The sequence below is a fragment of the Acipenser ruthenus genome, chromosome 33 (assembly GCF_902713425.1).
Source record: "Acipenser ruthenus chromosome 33, fAciRut3.2 maternal haplotype, whole genome shotgun sequence".
Lineage (NCBI taxonomy): Eukaryota > Metazoa > Chordata > Actinopteri > Acipenseriformes > Acipenseridae > Acipenser > Acipenser ruthenus.
The window spans coordinates 9,903,629-9,922,638 of NC_081221.1; the positions used below are offsets into that span (position 1 = coordinate 9,903,629).

Here is a 19,010-nt window from a genome sequence, read left to right on the forward strand (position 1 = left end):
GACTCACCCGAAGAGTTCATGCAGAATCTGGGAGACAAACTGATCCTCTTCGAAGCTGGCAATGCTGAGGAGCTGAGCACCATGCTCCCGGCAGAACAGGTGGGCCTGGAGCCAGCTCAGCTTGTCCTGGACCCCCGGGTAGTGGAACACCTGGGGAGAGAGGGGGTTCACGGGAGGGGTTCTTCAGACTCTACAATACAGTTTGTGGTTAAAATGGTTTGTTTGAAGATCTTTAATGCAGACTTATTATTATTATTATTATTTATTTCTTAGCAGACGCCCTTATCCAGGGCGACTTACAATCGTAAGCAAATACATTTCAAGTGTTACAATACAAGTAATACAATAAGAGCAAGAAATACAATAACTTAATTTCCCTAATGTTTAAACTTTAAGATTAAACACATTTAAACTTTAACATGACTGGATTGTTGGTAACCACTCATATAACCCACAGCAAGAAGCACTGCAGCAGAGTCTAAAATAATTAACTACATTATTAATGTGTAAAAAACTGCGGGCCATATTATCAAAGCATTTACTCAAGTCTTTAATTAACTCACATTTTTTAAAGATGAAAATTCAACAGTAATGTACAAAACTGAGAAACAAACTATATTAAGATACCTTAATTCACATTACTCAGGAGTTTGATACTAGTTCTGTATAGTCAATAGGTGTTTTTCTCTTCTTCAAAAACAGGAGTTAATTAAAGACTGGAGTACACTTGGTACAACACGTGTGTATATGGAATAGACTTTGGAGAAACACTGAATATTAAATACAGTGTATAGTTACTACTATATAAACACTAAGCACAACATGCACATTTTGCAAGCATGTTTCTGATAATGTTTAAACATTTCAGAAAAAAAGTTAAAATTGTTTAATGTTTGGATAACGTTTTAGAGTAAGTAGTAGGGTTCTGAAAAATCAGCGTTATACGTCCACACATGTTGCTACAACTGTTTAAATAATGTACCTGCAATTTTTCTTTTAATTGTTAACAAGGAATCTGAGCTGCAAGTCTATCTCCCGACCAGGAAGGGCGCTAGGTAAGGTTGGTGGTACGCCTTCTCCAAGATGGGTCAACTCGATGGTGGGACGGAACCGGAAGTTGGTCATCTTGAGGAAAGGGCGTAGCTGTATGACTGTGGAACAACTCCATTGTGATCAACTGTGTTTCCCGCAGCAACTGGAGAGAGCGCGGCGCTGCACTGATAACAGGGAAGAGTTTGGCAGTGCAAAGGAGATGCAGCTACGTGAGTATGGTCCCTTACGCTGAAATTTCTAACGTAGCCGGAATGCTGTTTGTTTGTTGCCTGTGTTGCAGCCAAGGATTATACCACAAGCTGACACTAGTGGAGCCGGCATGCACCCCTGGAGCACCTACCCTGCACACAACCACCACTCATCCCTGCACAACTGCACGGACTACAACCCATTGCTGGTAGCAGGGGTCCTTTTGAATTAAATAAATAAAAGCCGGGCATTTTTGGAACTGCACTTGAGATTGGACATTCTGTTTCTTCCTACATCTTGACAACATCCTGACAACCTTTGTTAACAATGAAAATAAAAATTACAGGTACATTATTTAAACAGTTGTAGCAACACGTGGGGACGTGTACCACTATATTTTTTCAGAACCCCTTTTACTCTTTAAACTCTCCCCTAGTGGCTTCATAGACAGTTTTTGTTTTACTATTATTCTTTAGAATCTGCTCAGTATATTTCACACTGTGGTGCTAAAACTGCATGTGATATTAAAAACAGCAACTTGGCAGGTTATTGTCCTGATTTAAACACTAAAATGTGTGAAACATCTTGAAAGGCCAGCAGTTCCTTTTAGTCCTTATGTTACTGGTTCAGCTTATGGATTTTTGGCAGGTCAGCCTGAACATTAAACCTGCTCACCTCTGATTACTTGAACCCCAGTGGGATAGCAATGGAGTGCAGCCAGCCCTGTTAACTGTGAGTTTAATTAATTGTCTTGATAAAATGCTAAACGCCGAAATGTTGATATATTTTTCTGAGGTCTCTATGGGTCTCAGATTTGACATCATGGATTTTAAATAATAAAGAACCTGATTTTTTAAATGATTTTCGTGCTCCCTCAATTTTTTTCTGATTTATATTTGCCTATGGGACACGGAATGGAAGTTTAAGCAGAGATGGTTATGCGCTGATTTACTACTGCCTGTTTCTGCCTTGATTGGAAACACACGTGGCTTGACGTTGCAGCAAAGTGTGATGGTCTCTAGCGCATCAGATATACCATTTTGGAGGATTTGGGTATTAAGGACTTAAAATTAAATTTGCAAGGGTGTAAGGGGGCATTTATGCCAGGTTGAAAATGCTTACTTGCATTACAGTTATGGATACTGGGGTTAATACACAGGCTGTCGGCTTAAAGGAGCCTAACAGCCCCCTCAATTAAGACCCTGCCACCCCATCCTGCATATCCCTCTAGAAGTCATATTACTAATCACGCAGATCTCCTGGATGTGTTGTTGTCTGGTGTGGGACTCTTTCAGTTACCTTGTAGCAGTGGTGCAGGGAGCTGGAAGTGCTCCAGCCTCTTGGACAGGTCCCGGTTAGACTCGGGGTGGGCGCGGGCACTGGCAGCTCTGGGCTCACCGAAGTGTCCTGGTTTTGTCTGCAGATGTACTTGGCTCTGCTTTTACAGTCCCTCACCTCCCACAGACCTGTGGAGCTGCCTGTCGCCAAGACCACACAGCCACCTTTGCTGTACCCTGAGAATGAAACACAGACAAATATGAAAACACACTCAACAGATGGTTATAAATACACGCTGATGCTGATCAACTGAAGGATGCTATCCATCAAAAGGTAAGATGTTGTTTTTGATGTATTTCCAAGCATGGATGCTCCTTGAAAAATCCTGAGGTTATTGATAAGGTTATAATCTTGGATTTAGCAGGGCATTTTTTATACAGTATTTCATCCATTACTATTGAACACTCAATAGTGCTAAATGGTAAAAAAATTTAAAAAGACTTCTATTTGAAAAGTTTGTCATTGACGTATTAAGTTTCTTTTAGTATTTCAAAAAGTTTTCTATAAAATAAAAAAAATCATTTAATTAGTGATGTCAAACAACTATGGTTAAAAGTGTTTATCAAAAAGCTCATACTAAGCTAATATATAAAATATCCACTAACCTAAATTAACTGCAGTCTGATTTATAGTATTCATTTTATTTTAATTTCTCAAGATCTGGGTCATAAAACAAAGGTTCCAATGTCTTTTTGAGCTCTGAACAGCACCATTGCTGTCTTGCTCCCCACAGCTGTAAATGTGGTAATAATATAGTTGTACAGTTCACAGTTCAGGAGTTCAAATCATCTCAAAACTCGGAAGCGTTTGCCCTGGTTTGCTTGTGCATGTAAATCACACCGCACTGCACAAAGCTAGTTTCCCGGTGGTTCGTACCTGGCTGGTCCCGGTTCCAGTTGGTGTACATGACCTCATCACCACTGAGCCAGCGGAATGAACCAGTCCCGTTCTGGTCGTGGAGTGCGGTCCAGATTAAATCGTTTGTCCGGCGGTAGACCAGACTGCTGACAAAGGCCTGCTCGAACCTAAGAGGCAGAGACAGTGACGTTTAATTCTACACGGTAACATTGCCTTGATGCAATTCGGAAAGCAGAGAGGCCACAGCAGCAAGAAGCTTTCACAAGAACTACCAACTGACTGTGTAGCACACAGCGAATAAACGAGCAAGACTAGCGAATAAATTCAAAGATGACGGGGTCAGGGCTCAGCTGAGAGCAGTACCTGTTGGTGATGGTGACGAGGTTCGACTCTTTTATAGAACATGCCTTCCGCGCTTCCTCAAAGGACAGGAGCTCCTCTCCTAACCAATAGCAAGACGGACTGTGCCACTTCCAACCCTAGATGGGGGAGGCAACAGGGATGAGAACAACTAAAACAACACAGATTAGCAGAAGCCACCAGTGTGGTAATCATGGAACTGAAGTTCCTTCCAAGTATCTATTAACTGCTAATCAGCTTCTGTCAGAAATTATACATGCTTTTCTTTAGTTTTCAAAAACATGACTGCTCTTGAAGTACAGGATAATTAAATTGGCTGCAGAGCACAGAGGAACATGTCTGTGAAACTGAAATACTCATGCATTTGTTTTACCAAGACAGTAAATAAATGAGAGCTCTCAGCAACAGGCAGACATTGCCATGATCTATAGCCACTATGTTCAGATATAAAAATGCAACTTTGACATACAGAACAGACATATAAGACAGATGCCTCCACATCTGTTCACCCCAGTTCTTGTGCTCAAGAATGTCCTTACCAATTTTCATCACAGTGCAGTTATAAGCCATTTAAGTTAGTAATTCAAAATATCACACAATGAGCTTTATAGTATCATCTGCGAATAAACACAAGTCCTGCCAAGTTACACAAATTAATAATACATACAAATGCAGCTTTTCAATGTAACTTTTCTGATGTTTAAAGTGTTTTTTACTAGTTAGTATCTCATTTCAACTACAAGACTTCCATCACCATCTGTTCTTCATTACCTTCCATCTGGCTAACATCATAAAAAATTAAATTAAATTAAATATTTGAGAGCACTTGAAAAATAAATGTTTCATAATGATATCTCATGTCCGTTTAATGTTAAGGTGTAGGGCCATCGTGGCCAACCATGACGATACTGATTCTAAATCGCAACTTTGCAAGGCACTTCATTTATTCTGCAGGAAAATGTGAATGTTCTATTTGTGTTGAAAATGTGCTAATGAAAGATGTTATAGCTTTAAAAAAGTTACCAGGTCATTGTGTTATTTTTATGTCATCTCTCTTATATATATATATATATATATAAATATATATATATATATATATATATATATATATATATATATATATATATATATATATATATATATACATAAATTTGGAATCAGAAATTATTTTACCCCCGATTTTCTCCCAATTTGGAATGCCCAATTATTCAACCTGACTCACTGCTGTAACCCCCGCACTAACTCGGGAGAGACGAAGACGAGCTCTCGTATCCTCCGAAAAGTGTGCTGTCAGTCATCTGCTTTTTCCGCACTGCAAGCACGCCGTGATGCCATTACAGAACTACAGTGTCGGAGGACCACGCAGTTCTGAATTGCACACAGGCAGACCTGCAGGCGCCCGGACAGCCACTGTCTGTGGATTATTTTTCTTACCGATTCAGCACTTTGAGTTATTTATGCCACTTCAAATATTTCTTGCCAATTGATACTTGTTCCATAACGAGATTCAATTGATTGTTAATTGGGTCACTGGATTTCGCTCCTTTGTTATTATTTATTTATTTAGCAGACGCCTTTATCCAAGGCGACTTACAGAGACTAGGGTGTGTGAACTATGAATCAGCTGCAGAGTCACTTACAACTACGTCTCACCTGAAAGACGGAGCACAAGGAGGTTGTGACTTGCTCAGGGTCACACAATGAGTCAGTGGCTGAGGTGGGATTTGAACTGGGGACCTCCTGGTTACAAGCCCTTTTCTTTAATCACTGGACCACACAGCCTCCTAAACATCATTATTCATTATTAAATATTAAATAAATATTATTTATTTCTTAGCAGACGCCCTTATCCAGGGCGTCTTACAATTGTTACAAGATATGACATTACTTTACATACAATTACCCATTTATACAGTTGGGTTTTTACTGGAGCAATCTAGGTAAAGTACCTTGCTCAAGGGTACAGCAGCAGTGTCCCCCACCTGGGATTGAACCAACAACCCTCCGGTCAAAAGTCCAGAGCCCTAACCACTTAGTTCAAACAGTTAAAATGTTTGTCTCTCACATTGCGTCAATGTTCCTCAGAGAGTGAGTTTAAACTCGCACTTACACGGATAAAAGTGTCTGTTGTAAGTGAAGATAGTAGCGAGGACTATGTTTTAGATGTAGAACTTGAAGTGGCATTAGAAAAACTAAAATGTAAAAAACAAAGGAAAGTGAAACGGGAACGGTAAGTAAAGGTATTGATAGTTTTGCCAAAACTAAAAGATGCAAACCTACATATCACTGCAAGTGATCGGTTTTCAAGATGCACATAAGTGGGCTGTAAGCTTGTTTTGAACAGTGGTTAAAGCCAGGAACAAAATGCAAAAGCTGAGTTTAAATCTAACCTCTATGTAAATGATAAGAGGTTTACTAAGTGATGATGAAATTGCTTTTGTTACTGATAAAAATGTAGTTTTTGCTGTTTAAACGAGGAATGAAAACCGACATCTCCCAGAATGCCACAGCTATCCAAGAACACTGATTGAATGACAGTCAGTTAAACTAATACACCTGTTTGTAATTTAACAAGCCAGGCAGATATAAAAGGACCGGTTTTAAAGACAATAGCTGTCTGTGGCAAGGTAAGGAACTGTGTATAGACCTGAATGTGGTGTACATTAAAACAAAGTATATTAAATCTGTGATTTGTGTATTTAAAGCCGGTAAACTGGATTAGTGTCTCATGAAAAGATACAGTATGGATCCTGTTAAATTTAGTTAGAGCTTGGGCTTATTTTTGTTTTGTATTGTTTGTTAAAAGAAGCCGTGCTCCTACTGGAAAAGGCACACCGCGGAAAAATAAACACGCAGGTATCGTCCTGTTTAAACCCATCCTTTGTTGTGGAGCGTGCTTTATCCAACAAAAGGTGTGTTAGGAACCCAGAACTGTGTTCAAATATATACTGTAAATAAAGAAGCTTTGTCACAATTTGTAATTATGGAAAAAAAAATAAAGTTTTACATTGTTAATGTATAATTGAATTACCCTACTTTTAGCAAACAATAAAAATGTACATTATTAAGGAGGCTGTGTGGTCCAGTGGTTAAAGGAAAGGGCTTGTAACCAGGAGGTTCCTGGTTCAAATCCCACCTCAACCACTAACTCATTGTGTGACCCTGAGCAAGTCACTTAACCTCCTTGTTCTCCGTCTTTCAGGTGAGATGTAATTGTAAGTGACTCTGCAGCTGATGCATAGTTCACACACCCTAGTCTCTGTAAGTCGCCTTGGATAAAGGCGTCTGCTAAAAAAACAAATAATAAATTGAAATTGCAAGCCCTTTTCTAAGTGTTACGTTTAAAAGATGTAATGCTAATTAACTAATTGTTGTGAAATAAAATGATATTCGCTTTTCTGTTGAATTGTTATGACTCACAGTGGTTTCATTAACGAATTAACGAAAGTTTTCTTTAGATTTGTAACATTAACTGTGGATTTGTTAATCAAAATAAATCTGCCCTGCGCTCCCCTTCTCTTCAGAGCCTCAGACATGCTTTGTGTGCTGAGGGTGTGTGTGTGAGTGTGCTTTTTCCTTAACATTACACAGGAAATACGTGTGCAACATGCTAGCTACAGTATCTAATGTAAGGTTCTCCGTGTGATGTCACACCTTGAATAATATGAAAAAAGATTGTACATAGAGAAAAAAGGGTCCTAAGTGGTTTTATACTGGGTAAAGCAAAAATAAGTAAAAAAATTAAAAAGATTTTCTTCCAAAAAATCTGTAAATTAAGAAAGTATGTAAAAAGTCTACTAAGGCTGTAAAATTTGATTGGAATAATGTATTTATATTTTTTTGTAATGTTATATATCTATTACTGTACTGGCCTGTAGAAGATGTTATTGTTGCATTTTATATATTTCTTGAAGTACACAGAAAAAACAAATGTACTCTTTTCAGTTTGGGCAGTCTGCAAGGCATTTGAACATCTGTCAAATTATACTGTATGTGTAATAATACAGCATACAGAGAAACCCCAGCACAGAGATGGGGATGTATAGTGCAGTGAAGGAGTGTGTGAAACCAGCGATGAGATGGTTAAAGCTGATTTGAAACATACTGTAGCTGTGATGTCTTTCGCAGATTGCTGGGGCACATGCCAGCACTCAACAGTGCTTTCTTTCTGTGCGGAGGGATGACAATGCTGGCCGGGGTTCAGCTCAGGACGGACATAATTAACAGAAGAGCTTTTAATATTTACAATATGATTGCTCAATGTAAACAGCTGCTGAATGGCCTGAACAGCTGCTTCTGCTGATGTGACAGCACTGCGTGGAAGACGGGTTTGCATGACTGTCTTGGGAGTTCTTTGCCAACTTAATTGTTTCCCTTCAATACAAATAATTAAACGCAATAGCTACGAAACCCCCAAATGTACTTGGTCGCATACTTTTTGAAGGAAGAATAAATATGATTTCAGTCATCAATGGTTATGTATCTTGTTGCACATCATGCAAACTACAAATGTGATTTTAGCGCACTGTTACACATCACAGTGCAGGCACTGGAGGCTACAGTAGGTGCTACTGTATGCTGGGTTATACCACAAGCCTTTCAAAAAGAAAAGCTAAAGACCAGAGCTATACTGGTAAGTCAACTGGTAATTCACCTGTATTGAATTGTATTACTGTTACAGAACCCCCTGCAGTGTTTACAAGAAACCTATTCATTGATGCAGTACCCAATAAAATAGTTTTGATACATCATAGGTAAATAAACTAGGGAATTACTTTCTTCTTTCACTTTATTCACCAGAAGAAAGAGGTTTCCTGCCCAGTTGCTGTATGACTAGGGCTTTTCAGTTTTAACAGATGAAAACCGATAAAACACCCCCCATATCCCCCCCACCCCCGTTACAAAAAAAAGAAATTGGTGTACAGCCAATAAACACCAGAAAACACCAGAAAAACAGTGGAAATGGTTACTCAATTCACGTTGACCACCCCTTTCCCATTGAAAAAACAAACCTACTAATAAAAAATGTCCCTCCTTCCTGACTTGAATTTATCATTCATTCATTCTGAATACTTTAAACCTGCCACAGCTACAAAATGGCAGCACATTCCTACATTTCTATTGGAGACTCCGCTTGCGAGATTCAAAACAAGATTACAATCAGGATGGAGGCTTGTTCGTGGGATTTAAAGCTGTATTACAGTTAAAATATGGAGGATTTAAAACAGAATTTTACTGTCTTTATCGTGCAGTTACACAGCGCTTCCTCCAGTTTCACATGATGTGTCTTTTGGCAAGTGATATTTTCAAAATAATATTGTTCTGAATTGAATTACTTCTGCTGAAAATATAGTACTACAGCAACAGCATCAACTACAGAACATCTAAATGGAGGCCTACTTATTTTAAAACACAGTCCTTTCAGCTATGTATTTTTGACATTGTACCTTTTGTGTTCCCTGAAAAAACAGGGTTGGAACGGGCCACCGTGAAATAATCAGATATGCATCACATTCGTTTAACCATCACTGAAGTCAAAATTTTATAGGGTTCGGATATGTGAGTGCTGACTGTACGAAGAATTCGCAACAACTTCAACTTGTATAGCTTTGCCTTAGAAAAATCTACACATTCTTAAAAAACATTATAAAAAAATACAAGAAAATAACAATAGATCTTCAACAGAAGAACATGGACAGTGATAATATTGCTAGTGCTAACCTTGACAAGAACTTCTTAAGGAATCCTTTTATACAGTAACACATGGTATTACAAGGATTTGGGGCATATATCATGTCAATTAAACCTTAATATTTTGAAATACGACTTCCTAAATGTGTGAGGTGAATATATTGCTGTTTCAGGTCCTGTGAAACAGTACAGGACAGTCAGTGTCCCAAGGAGAGTACAGTCCTGCCCAGTAATCAATTTGCTGAGGACAGTACAGGACAGTGAGTCTCATGTGTACATTATAAGAAGACCTGAATATACCAGAATATATCCAAAGTACCCAAACACATGCAGGGTATTATGGGTTTATGAATAAAGATTGTATATACTTTCCAACATTATTATTTGACATATGTTGACTTTTAAAATAACAAACTAAAACAGGCTAGGGGGACTTTGGCTCCCCTCTATAACAGTATCCTTTTAACTAAAAAAAATATCATTTATTTAGCAAAAAAAAAAAAAGTTTCTTGGCAACAGAGCAGAAGTGTGTCACTGATAATAACTCAGACTGAGGGAGACTGAGGGAGTTGCAGCTCCCCTGATGGTTGCCAGAGTGTGCCAGACCGTAAGGTTGGTGGATTATTCTCCTGAAAGGAAACAGCTTTGAGAATGACAACCATGTGGGAAGCAGCAGCAGCAGCAAGCTGTCTGCAAGAGTAACTACAGTGAATGGGTATTCCTTAAACAATCACATGGCTCCTTATGCAAGTTATAACATGTCTGCAAGGAAAATAACTGCCAGTCAGCAATATTCATGCTTTGATCACCAATACTGAATCATGCTGACATTGAAAGACAACAGTTCTTGTCTTAGTTTAGTGACTCAGCACTGACATAAGAATTGTTTATAAGAAACACATTACTTTACCTTTTCTGTTTTTTTTTCCTCAATATATTCCTGATTGTTTTGATATTTTTATTCGCACATCATAGGTAAATTAACGAGGGAATTACTTTTTTTCAACTTTTACTTGGGAAAGTTCACCCAAGAGGAAGAGATTTCTTCTTCCAAACATCGCAGTGTATCCAGTTCATGCTCCCTCCTGCAACAATGCTGGTGTTCTGATTGAAACGAGTGGTGTATTGTGGGAACAGAAAACCAGCACCTTTGCAGGAGGGAGCGTGACACACAATCCTTAGAAGGGATCATTTTTTCTCCTGGTGAACGCTCCCAAGTAAATGTTGAGAAATGCATTGCCCGGTTGATTTACGACCCATGATGTGCGATTACGATCTTAAAAAGTAGAACACTTCGATATGTACAGCACAGGACAAAGGTAACGTCGTGTATTTTTTGTAAACACTGCATGGTGTACTGTAACACTTTTACATGCAAATCTGTTGCAGCGTACTAGACTTATAAATATGCAGCCCAGATAAGTTTTAATAAGATGTTCTTGAGTGCTTTTCATCATATTGTATGTTTCTCTTTCTATTCTTCTTAATGATTCATGCCATTGTCTAAAATACCTAATACTCTAAATAAATTAATAACCACTGCACGCACATACAGAGGGACATCATCACACAATATCTTCGAAATATTTATATATCAAAAGTTTATTGGACGGATAGACTTATACGGTCGGCACACAAGAGTTTTTAGTAGTCCCTTAAAAAAGATTTTTTAAATGATTCAGTTGGGTTTTGAATAATAGTGATCAGTTATACTGTTGTTGTTGGACTAATGTCATACAATACAAGGTTAAAACTGTACTTAACCCTCCAACCATTTTTGTACACCTATACCACATGGTTTTAACACTATTACTACCAAATATTATTCCTATACAAACACAAACAAATGTATATATTTAACTCTATCCTATTCCAGGAAGGAATGAAAATGTATAAGCAACAAGTCATCAAGTCATCAGTCATCTCCTGCAGTAGTAGTAATATGGCAGACTGTCCCGACAACTTCCTGTTTCTACAACTTCCTACTTTCTCTATCTTGTCAGTCAAATTCAGACAAGGGTGTAAATATGTCTGTGGCAGGGTGTTACGGTGGGTGTGCGTGGGTGGAGGGGGGGGGGGGAAGGGATATTGGGATGGCACAGAGGGGGTTAAATTCCTCCCTGCCAGAACACACATGGGAATGTGGCAGGGGCCATAATGGAACAATTGATGATTAATTAGGATCCAGCCACAGGTGTATAAAAAGGGTAATCATGGGTGTAAAAAATGTAGAGTTAATGTTGGTGAAGGTTAGTGTTTGTGTTGATGATGTGTGCTGTGTTTGGTGTATTGGAGGGTATATGTACAGTCGTTTTTGTATAAACCTTTTATTTTGGCCACTGTGCCTTTTTGTTTGTTGTTTGTTTTTGTCTAGTTTTGTAATAAACGTGCACAATAGTGCTTAACCTGCAGCTTCATGTCTGAGTCTCTCCCTGACAGAAACAGCCTTGCCAGTGACGCTACCGTCACAACGTCTTATGAAACACCAACATTAAGAATGCAGTACCATGCTGAAACAGTATAAACAGATCGATATTGAAAAGGTAGGAATGCCTATTGGCCCTGGACTCTTACCTTCTCGCATTCGTGGTCCTCTTCCTTCTTGTCGGTCTGTCGGCCCTCTTTCTTGCAGATGGACGGCAGCGTCATGTTACAGGGGCTGTCATTCCAGCGGCCCTCCTGAGCAGCACAAAGAAGACCAGCCACATTGTACACGGCGCTTACCAATTCATGGAATTCAATGTGTTATTACATAACAGACAACAGATTTGCATCACACGGGTTCAATGTTGAAGTGAACTTGTTTTTATAATAAACAAGTTTTGTGGATGGTCCGTTTATTATAAACAATGCGTAGAATGTTCTAGTCAAATTTTGATTAAAGCATCTTCATCGCATTTATATTTTGCAACACTTTTACCCATAATCCACTTTCGTCTCATCTTAAAGTAACTGTAGCTAACAAACTAGTCCCAGAAAATTTCTCTGCAATGCACATCCATTCATATGTGGTTAATGTGCAGTTTTTAAAGAAACGCCTGTTATAGGAAACATTTACTTTCATTTTGGTACCATGCTACGTTAAAGAAAGCTCTGTTTATGAGCCAAGACTGTCTTGAAGTTGTCCCCACCCCTTCACTGCCTTCTTTCCTGTCAATAACCAATAGGCTGCTTCCCCTATTGACTGACATGCTTTCAGCCAGTAAGACACGGCTGAGGTGAGATGACCTAGGAAGTGTAAGTGCAAACAGAAACCCCAAAACAAGGCAGAGAAATTAAAAGCTTAATTGTACCTATTGTAGTAGCAGATATCATGGTGTAAAATTAAAATATGTGTTTTCAAAACTGCACATGTCAGACCTATTTAGCTAATGGTACAAACTGTAAATAAAAATAAATAAATAAAGGTTTATGGAATTATTTTGTTAGCTTTAATTACTTTAAGACATCATAAAGCTATCATCACTGACCAGACTTTTCCCACTTTGGCCATACTGAGAAATAACATTCCTTTTGCATTACTTAGTGTCTGAAGCACGACAACTCTAGTTTTAAAACACACATTGATTGTCAGTGGGATGGACAGCACTGTCATGGTTCTACGAGCTAAATACCATCACTGTTTAGATCATTAAAATAGGACCATTTGGTCACCAAGGTTATGCAAATCTAACAGTACATGTGACCGCATAAATATGTAAATTGGCAGAAAGTGCAACTTGGCACGAGTGTAAAACATCCCAGTTATATCCTTGTTTAGAAAGTACAGCTACACCAGAGTGTAACCACAAATACATCAGTAAGAAATACCACGCAGAACAAACGGATGTAAGAAAGACCACTAATGTTATTTCTGACAGCTGTATTTTTACACCCACTTGGGGCAGTGTTGCAGGGGGCAGGTTAATGGTGATACTCTGGTGTACCAGCTGTACTATGAGAGCAGACATGTTTGAGAGCTCTGTTGAGGCCAGGATGATTTAAACTTCAAAGTTTAAAAAAAAACAGGTCACCAGGATGTTACAAAACAGACAATGATATACACAGTTAATCACTTAGTTGCAGTATGTAAAAGGAGAACAGTTACCGCCTAATTGCTGGAGCTGAAAGACAAGTTAGGGGATGAAGAACAGTTTACAGATCAGAACACAGACAAAAGAGGAGGCCCTTCATGAATTCTTAGCAGGATGACTCCTTTACATTTATATAGTAAAACACTCATGGAGCTTGGTAGGGGGCTCTAAATCAAGGGCCTTTGGGGTTAATCACAAAACAGCATTGTTCATGAAACGTTTACTAGTATACTGAATACAAAGAGAGCTGTGGCCGGCTGCAATAGTACTGAGATTATGTGTATGTGTTATTGAGAGCCATGACCATGTCGTTTATTGAATGGGTTACGGAGCGTCTCTGTGATCCTCTGTACTCACAGGCCCCCAGATGGTCACACAGTCCTCCCTGTTGTTGCCGAAGTTGTTGGGCTCGAAGGGGTGCCAATAGGTGAAGAGAACTTGGGTGCCGTCAGACCACTCGAAGTTCATCTGCTGCTTGCCATCATTCAGACCGATCCACAGCTCATCCACATCTGAGAGAGAGGAAGAGTCACAATGGCACACAGGGGTCAAACCTGGACAGTCACAGGGCAGTGTGATAATACAGTAACCTTGTAAAATACCACAGCTGAACCGCGCCCAATTGGGAAATGTCTTCCTCTCTTGTTAATGTATTCCAGTGCAAGCTATGCCCATGCTTTTTGCAGTTTAAAGTAATTGTAGCTAACAATTACTCTTCAATTATCTAAATAGGTCTCTAGCGCACAGTTTTTAAAGAAACGCGTGCTTATAAAGCAAAAATTTCAGTTGTTTGCATTGTCTTCCAGGAATTGTCACTGCTTTACTTCCTTGGTCATCTGTTTGTTCTATGTGTTATTGCTTACTGATGTATTTCTTACCATTAGGGAAACCGTATTGGGGGGGGAGGGGGAGGGGGACGGGGGACGGGGGACAGGGGACGGGGGGTTGTGGTTACACTCTAGAGTAGCTGTACTTTCTAAACAAGGATCACTTTACAATGATATTTTACACCCATACCAAGTTGCACTTTAATACTACCATCATTTAAATAATCAAATAGGCCCTTTCTGCAGATTTACATATTGATGCAGTCACATGTACTGTTAGATTTGCATAGCCTTGATAGCTGAATGGCCCTATTTTAATTATCAAAACAGTGGTGGTATTTAGATCTACCACTGCGTAGGTTAATCAGTCCTTCCGGAATTATGCGAAAGAAAAAGCTAAATTCTGTGATATTTTTTACATGTTTATGCGTCATAAATGACAAATTATGCGACAGTTTATGCAACATTAAATCAACCTATTTTAATACTGTAGTAGCAACTTTTTATACGGACAATTAAAAAAAGCCATTAAAAGGGAAACAAGTGTAGAATGTTTATTTTTGGAAAATCAACAAATATGATTGGTTATTGACAAGAAAGAAGCCAGTGAAGGGGTGGGGCTAGTTTCATCCAAGTGCAAGAATACCATTCATCATTATTATTTATTTCTTAGCAGACGCCCTTATCCAGTGCGACTTACAATTGTTACAAGATTTCACATTATTTTTACATACAATAACCCATTTATACAGTTGGGTTTTTACTGAAGCAATCTAAGTACCTTGCTCAAGGGTACAGCAGCAGTGTCCCCCACCTGGGATTGAACCCACAACCCTCCGGTCAAGAGTCCAGAGCCCTAACCACTACTCCACTCTGCTGCCCTGTCATGTTTTAAAATGAAAATTTGTGTTTCTAAAATATGTGTTTCTTTTAAAGCTGCACATTTGAGACCTATAGAATGAATGTATGTGCATGGTAGATAAAATGTATGGAACTACTGGTTAGCTACAATCACTTTAAAGGAAAACTGAATATCCAATATTAGAAAATGAATCTAAGATTTCCTTTATCCTGATTGGTCAATATGAGGTCCCTAATATTTGGTAAAGGACCTCAAATTTTATCTTTCAAACTAGGCTTAATCAATGCCCCGGAAAATAGGTAAATACAGTACTTATTTTTGTATTTTACCTGTTTTCTGCTTGATGAAAGAAAATCTCTTTATTACACACCCTCTGAATATTGTCTTTCAATGTGGACTGAAGTCTGCTTCATCTGTCCTAGAAGTTCAACCTATCTATTTAAATGTAGTAATACGGAGGCTTTGAATAACCTTTATGAACACACTATGAACAAGTTACTGAACTAACAGCACGATCAGCATTAACACATGTAGGCTACTTAATGTTTTTAATTACTAAAACTTTTTTCTTTTTTTTAAGGACCTAACGGTAAGTTAAACCTGAAACATACACATATACATGAATGTGCACTCAAATCCTCACAATTTTTTTTTTTTTTAAACCACTGATATTTTTATTCATTTACATGTTTTACATTTAACAAACAAACAGATCACTATTCATGTTCGCCTTTGTGTACGAGGTGTTTGAACTGATGTATTTTAGTTTTAAGTTAATATTTAAGCTATTGATTATTTGATTATACCCACGTCGTCCACCACTGGTAATTTAAAGCTTGATACATCACACAACCCCAAGATTAATCTAAAAAATATTAATACTTTAAAGGCCTCAGAATTAACCATTTCAACAGGGATACAAGGATGAAGACTACCAGACCACACATGGAATTCTGAGCAAACCACATTACTCATGACATATTGAGGAAAACAGTTGTATTCATTAGCAACTAAAACTACTGTTATTATTATTATTTGTTTATTTATCAGACACCTTTATCCTAGACGACTTACAGAGACTAGGGTGTGTGAACTATGCATCAGCTGCAGAGTCACTTACAATTACGTCTCACCCGAAAGACGGAGCACAAGGAGGTTAAGTGACTTGCTCAGGGTCACACAATGAGTCAGTGGCTGAGGTGGGATTTGAACCGGGTACCTCCTGGTTACAAGCCCTTTTCTTTAACCACTGTGTAATTCTATGCAACAGTCTCCTTACTGTTGCATAGAATCATGAAAATAATTTAACTTTAAATGTAATTTTTTTTAATGCAGCCATTTTTTTTATTGTAATAATAAGGCTTTACCATCTGGTAAGGCTCATCTCGTTATGTTAAATGCTTTTGCCTTCAGCTCAGGACATTTAACGGCATAAGAGGGGCCTTACAGGACATCAAACGATTAAAAAAATTAATAGCAATTAATCTTGCGATTAAAACATTTAATCTTAGTTAATCTTGGTTTTAATCGCATATTTAATTGACACAATTACTGCATCCATCTCATTCGTTTGTTTAATTACTATTACAGTGGAACTCTGTTTCTCCGCATGCTGGGGGGGTCCGTGGATAAATGAGGTGTCATTGCGTGTGACTAGAATGCATGAATAAAATACAGAAACCAGTAATTTTTTTAAATTAGCGTTTACACCTTCAACCCCATTTCCCTAGCTTTTTCTGTTACCAAAATACATACATACATACATAAATGAATAAATAAATAAATAAATAAATAAATAAATAAATAAATAAAAATAATAATAATAATAATAATAATAATAATTATTATTATTATTATTATTATTATTATTATTATTATTATTATTATTATTAATTTCTTAGCACACACCCTTTTCCAGGACGACTTACTTACATAATAATAATAATAATAATAATAATAATAATAATAAAGAAATACAAATAAAAATACTACAAAGCTACAAGATCATAAGACATTTTATGACGGGAATAAGCTGTTCAGCCCATCAGAGCTCACAATTTTTCTATAAACTAAGTCGTGTGTCTAGCAGCTAGAAATATCACAACGTATTATCACTCATTTATTCCACGCATTAATATTAAATATGGGTAGCTAAGTGTTGCTACTTTTCTGGGCTATCAAACAAAAATTACAATTCTATTATCTATTAATTTTCTTACATTTCAACAAAATATGTACCAAAATAAGTGTTTTTTTGTAAGAACTTTTTTAAACAATTCACTGCTGCAAATCATTCTTTTGAACTTTGAGAAAGTCCATCATCATTTTTTTCAGTGAGGCAAAATATGTTTGCTGGGATTCACTAAGTAGCTGCCTCAGGAGAACTAATTTTACAGACTCAGCATCCTTCCGCTGTTCATACCAAGAAACAAATCCTCCAATTTGTAGTGCTGCTGTCTTTGCGTCGACTGCACAGGTTTCAGACTGAGTGTGTGTGTGTGTGTGTGTGTGTACATTGGCAATAATGTACTGTATTTCAGTGATAAAACTCAGAGAGCCGCGGATGAATGGGGTGTGGATAAATGAGGTTGTACTGTATTATTATTATTTTGTCATTTATTTCAATTTAAAATATATTAAAATATTTTACCTGCAATTGTTAAAAAAGGCTATCATTACTATATTATTTGAGAAATACTTTTGTATAGAAATACTTAATAAAACATTATAACAGCAGGATTCAGCACTAACAGCTCAGATACCATAAGCAAAGGCTTCATCGACTGAGCTACAGAGAGTTATTAACAGAATATAGGAGTACAAATACAACATATCAGTAGTCTATATATTTGTAAGATACATTTATAAAATCATGTATGAATAGACTAAAATCAGTCTCTGGAAATTGATACATTTTTGGTAATGTACAATCTTGTGTAACATGGCAGAGGTTGGGCACAAACCACACACCACAAGCACATGTCTTAACCACAAAAGAGCCAGGCTCTTCTGGAGGAGTTGTTGTAGAACCTCATCTCACCAACAGGGGTCAGAATGCATAACAGCAGTGCATCAGACAATCTCACAGTTCTAGAAAAAGAACATTCTACTCTGATCTGATAAAGTCCTTGTAACCCTAGCCACTTGTGGTGCATGGTATCCCTCACCCGAGTGTGTTAAGTCCAAGCCCTCAGCGCGCTTCTTACCATGCTTCATGTACTTGACGACAAACTCGAGCTCTAGCAGGGTGTGGATGCTCACAAGGTCCGCCTCCATCTTGTGACAGGCTTGGCGGGCCTCCGGCCAGCTCGTCTTCTCACTGTTGCGAAGATAACAGCTGGACTGGAACTGCTGCCAAGCTCCATCGCACGCCATCCTCTGGTATGTCTCTGCTGCACCGTCACCATGTTTCAAAGGGAAATGTAAAGGAAACACTTAATTAACCACCCAGCTGCCCCTTTATTTTGGCAATTTCCATGTTTAAAAATGCTTTTTTTTGTGCAGATTTTTCATTCTTAGCCCTAAAACAAGCAATTTGGACAGTTTTCAAAACAATGTTGCCCTATTTTTTAAAATACACACTTTTTTTATTGTTATTATGAAAAGCAAAAATATTTTATTTCAATAGAACTTAAATAACAAAATAGCAATGTGTTTACAATTGTAGCATTATAATATAGATCACAACATAACATCATTTTTTTTTTCTAATGGCAGCATTATACAAGTATAAATAACATATTTTTTTACAATGGCAGC

General features: G+C 37.8%; 1 protein-coding gene across 1 annotated transcript in view; it reads right to left on the reverse strand.

Moving 5' to 3' along the window:
• The window catches only part of mrc2 (mannose receptor, C type 2), a 99,834-nt gene that overhangs the window by 39,879 nt on the left and 40,945 nt on the right, over positions 1-19,010 (reverse strand). The window contains exons 7-13 of the mRNA XM_034055767.3: positions 18,458-18,643; positions 13,920-14,074; positions 12,064-12,168; positions 3,802-3,917; positions 3,457-3,605; positions 2,542-2,756; positions 8-150 (exon numbers count right to left, since the gene is read on the reverse strand). Coding sequence (XP_033911658.3) covers positions 8-150; positions 2,542-2,756; positions 3,457-3,605; positions 3,802-3,917; positions 12,064-12,168; positions 13,920-14,074; positions 18,458-18,643 — 1,069 coding nt within the window. The remainder of the gene's footprint in view (positions 1-7; positions 151-2,541; positions 2,757-3,456; positions 3,606-3,801; positions 3,918-12,063; positions 12,169-13,919; positions 14,075-18,457; positions 18,644-19,010) is intronic.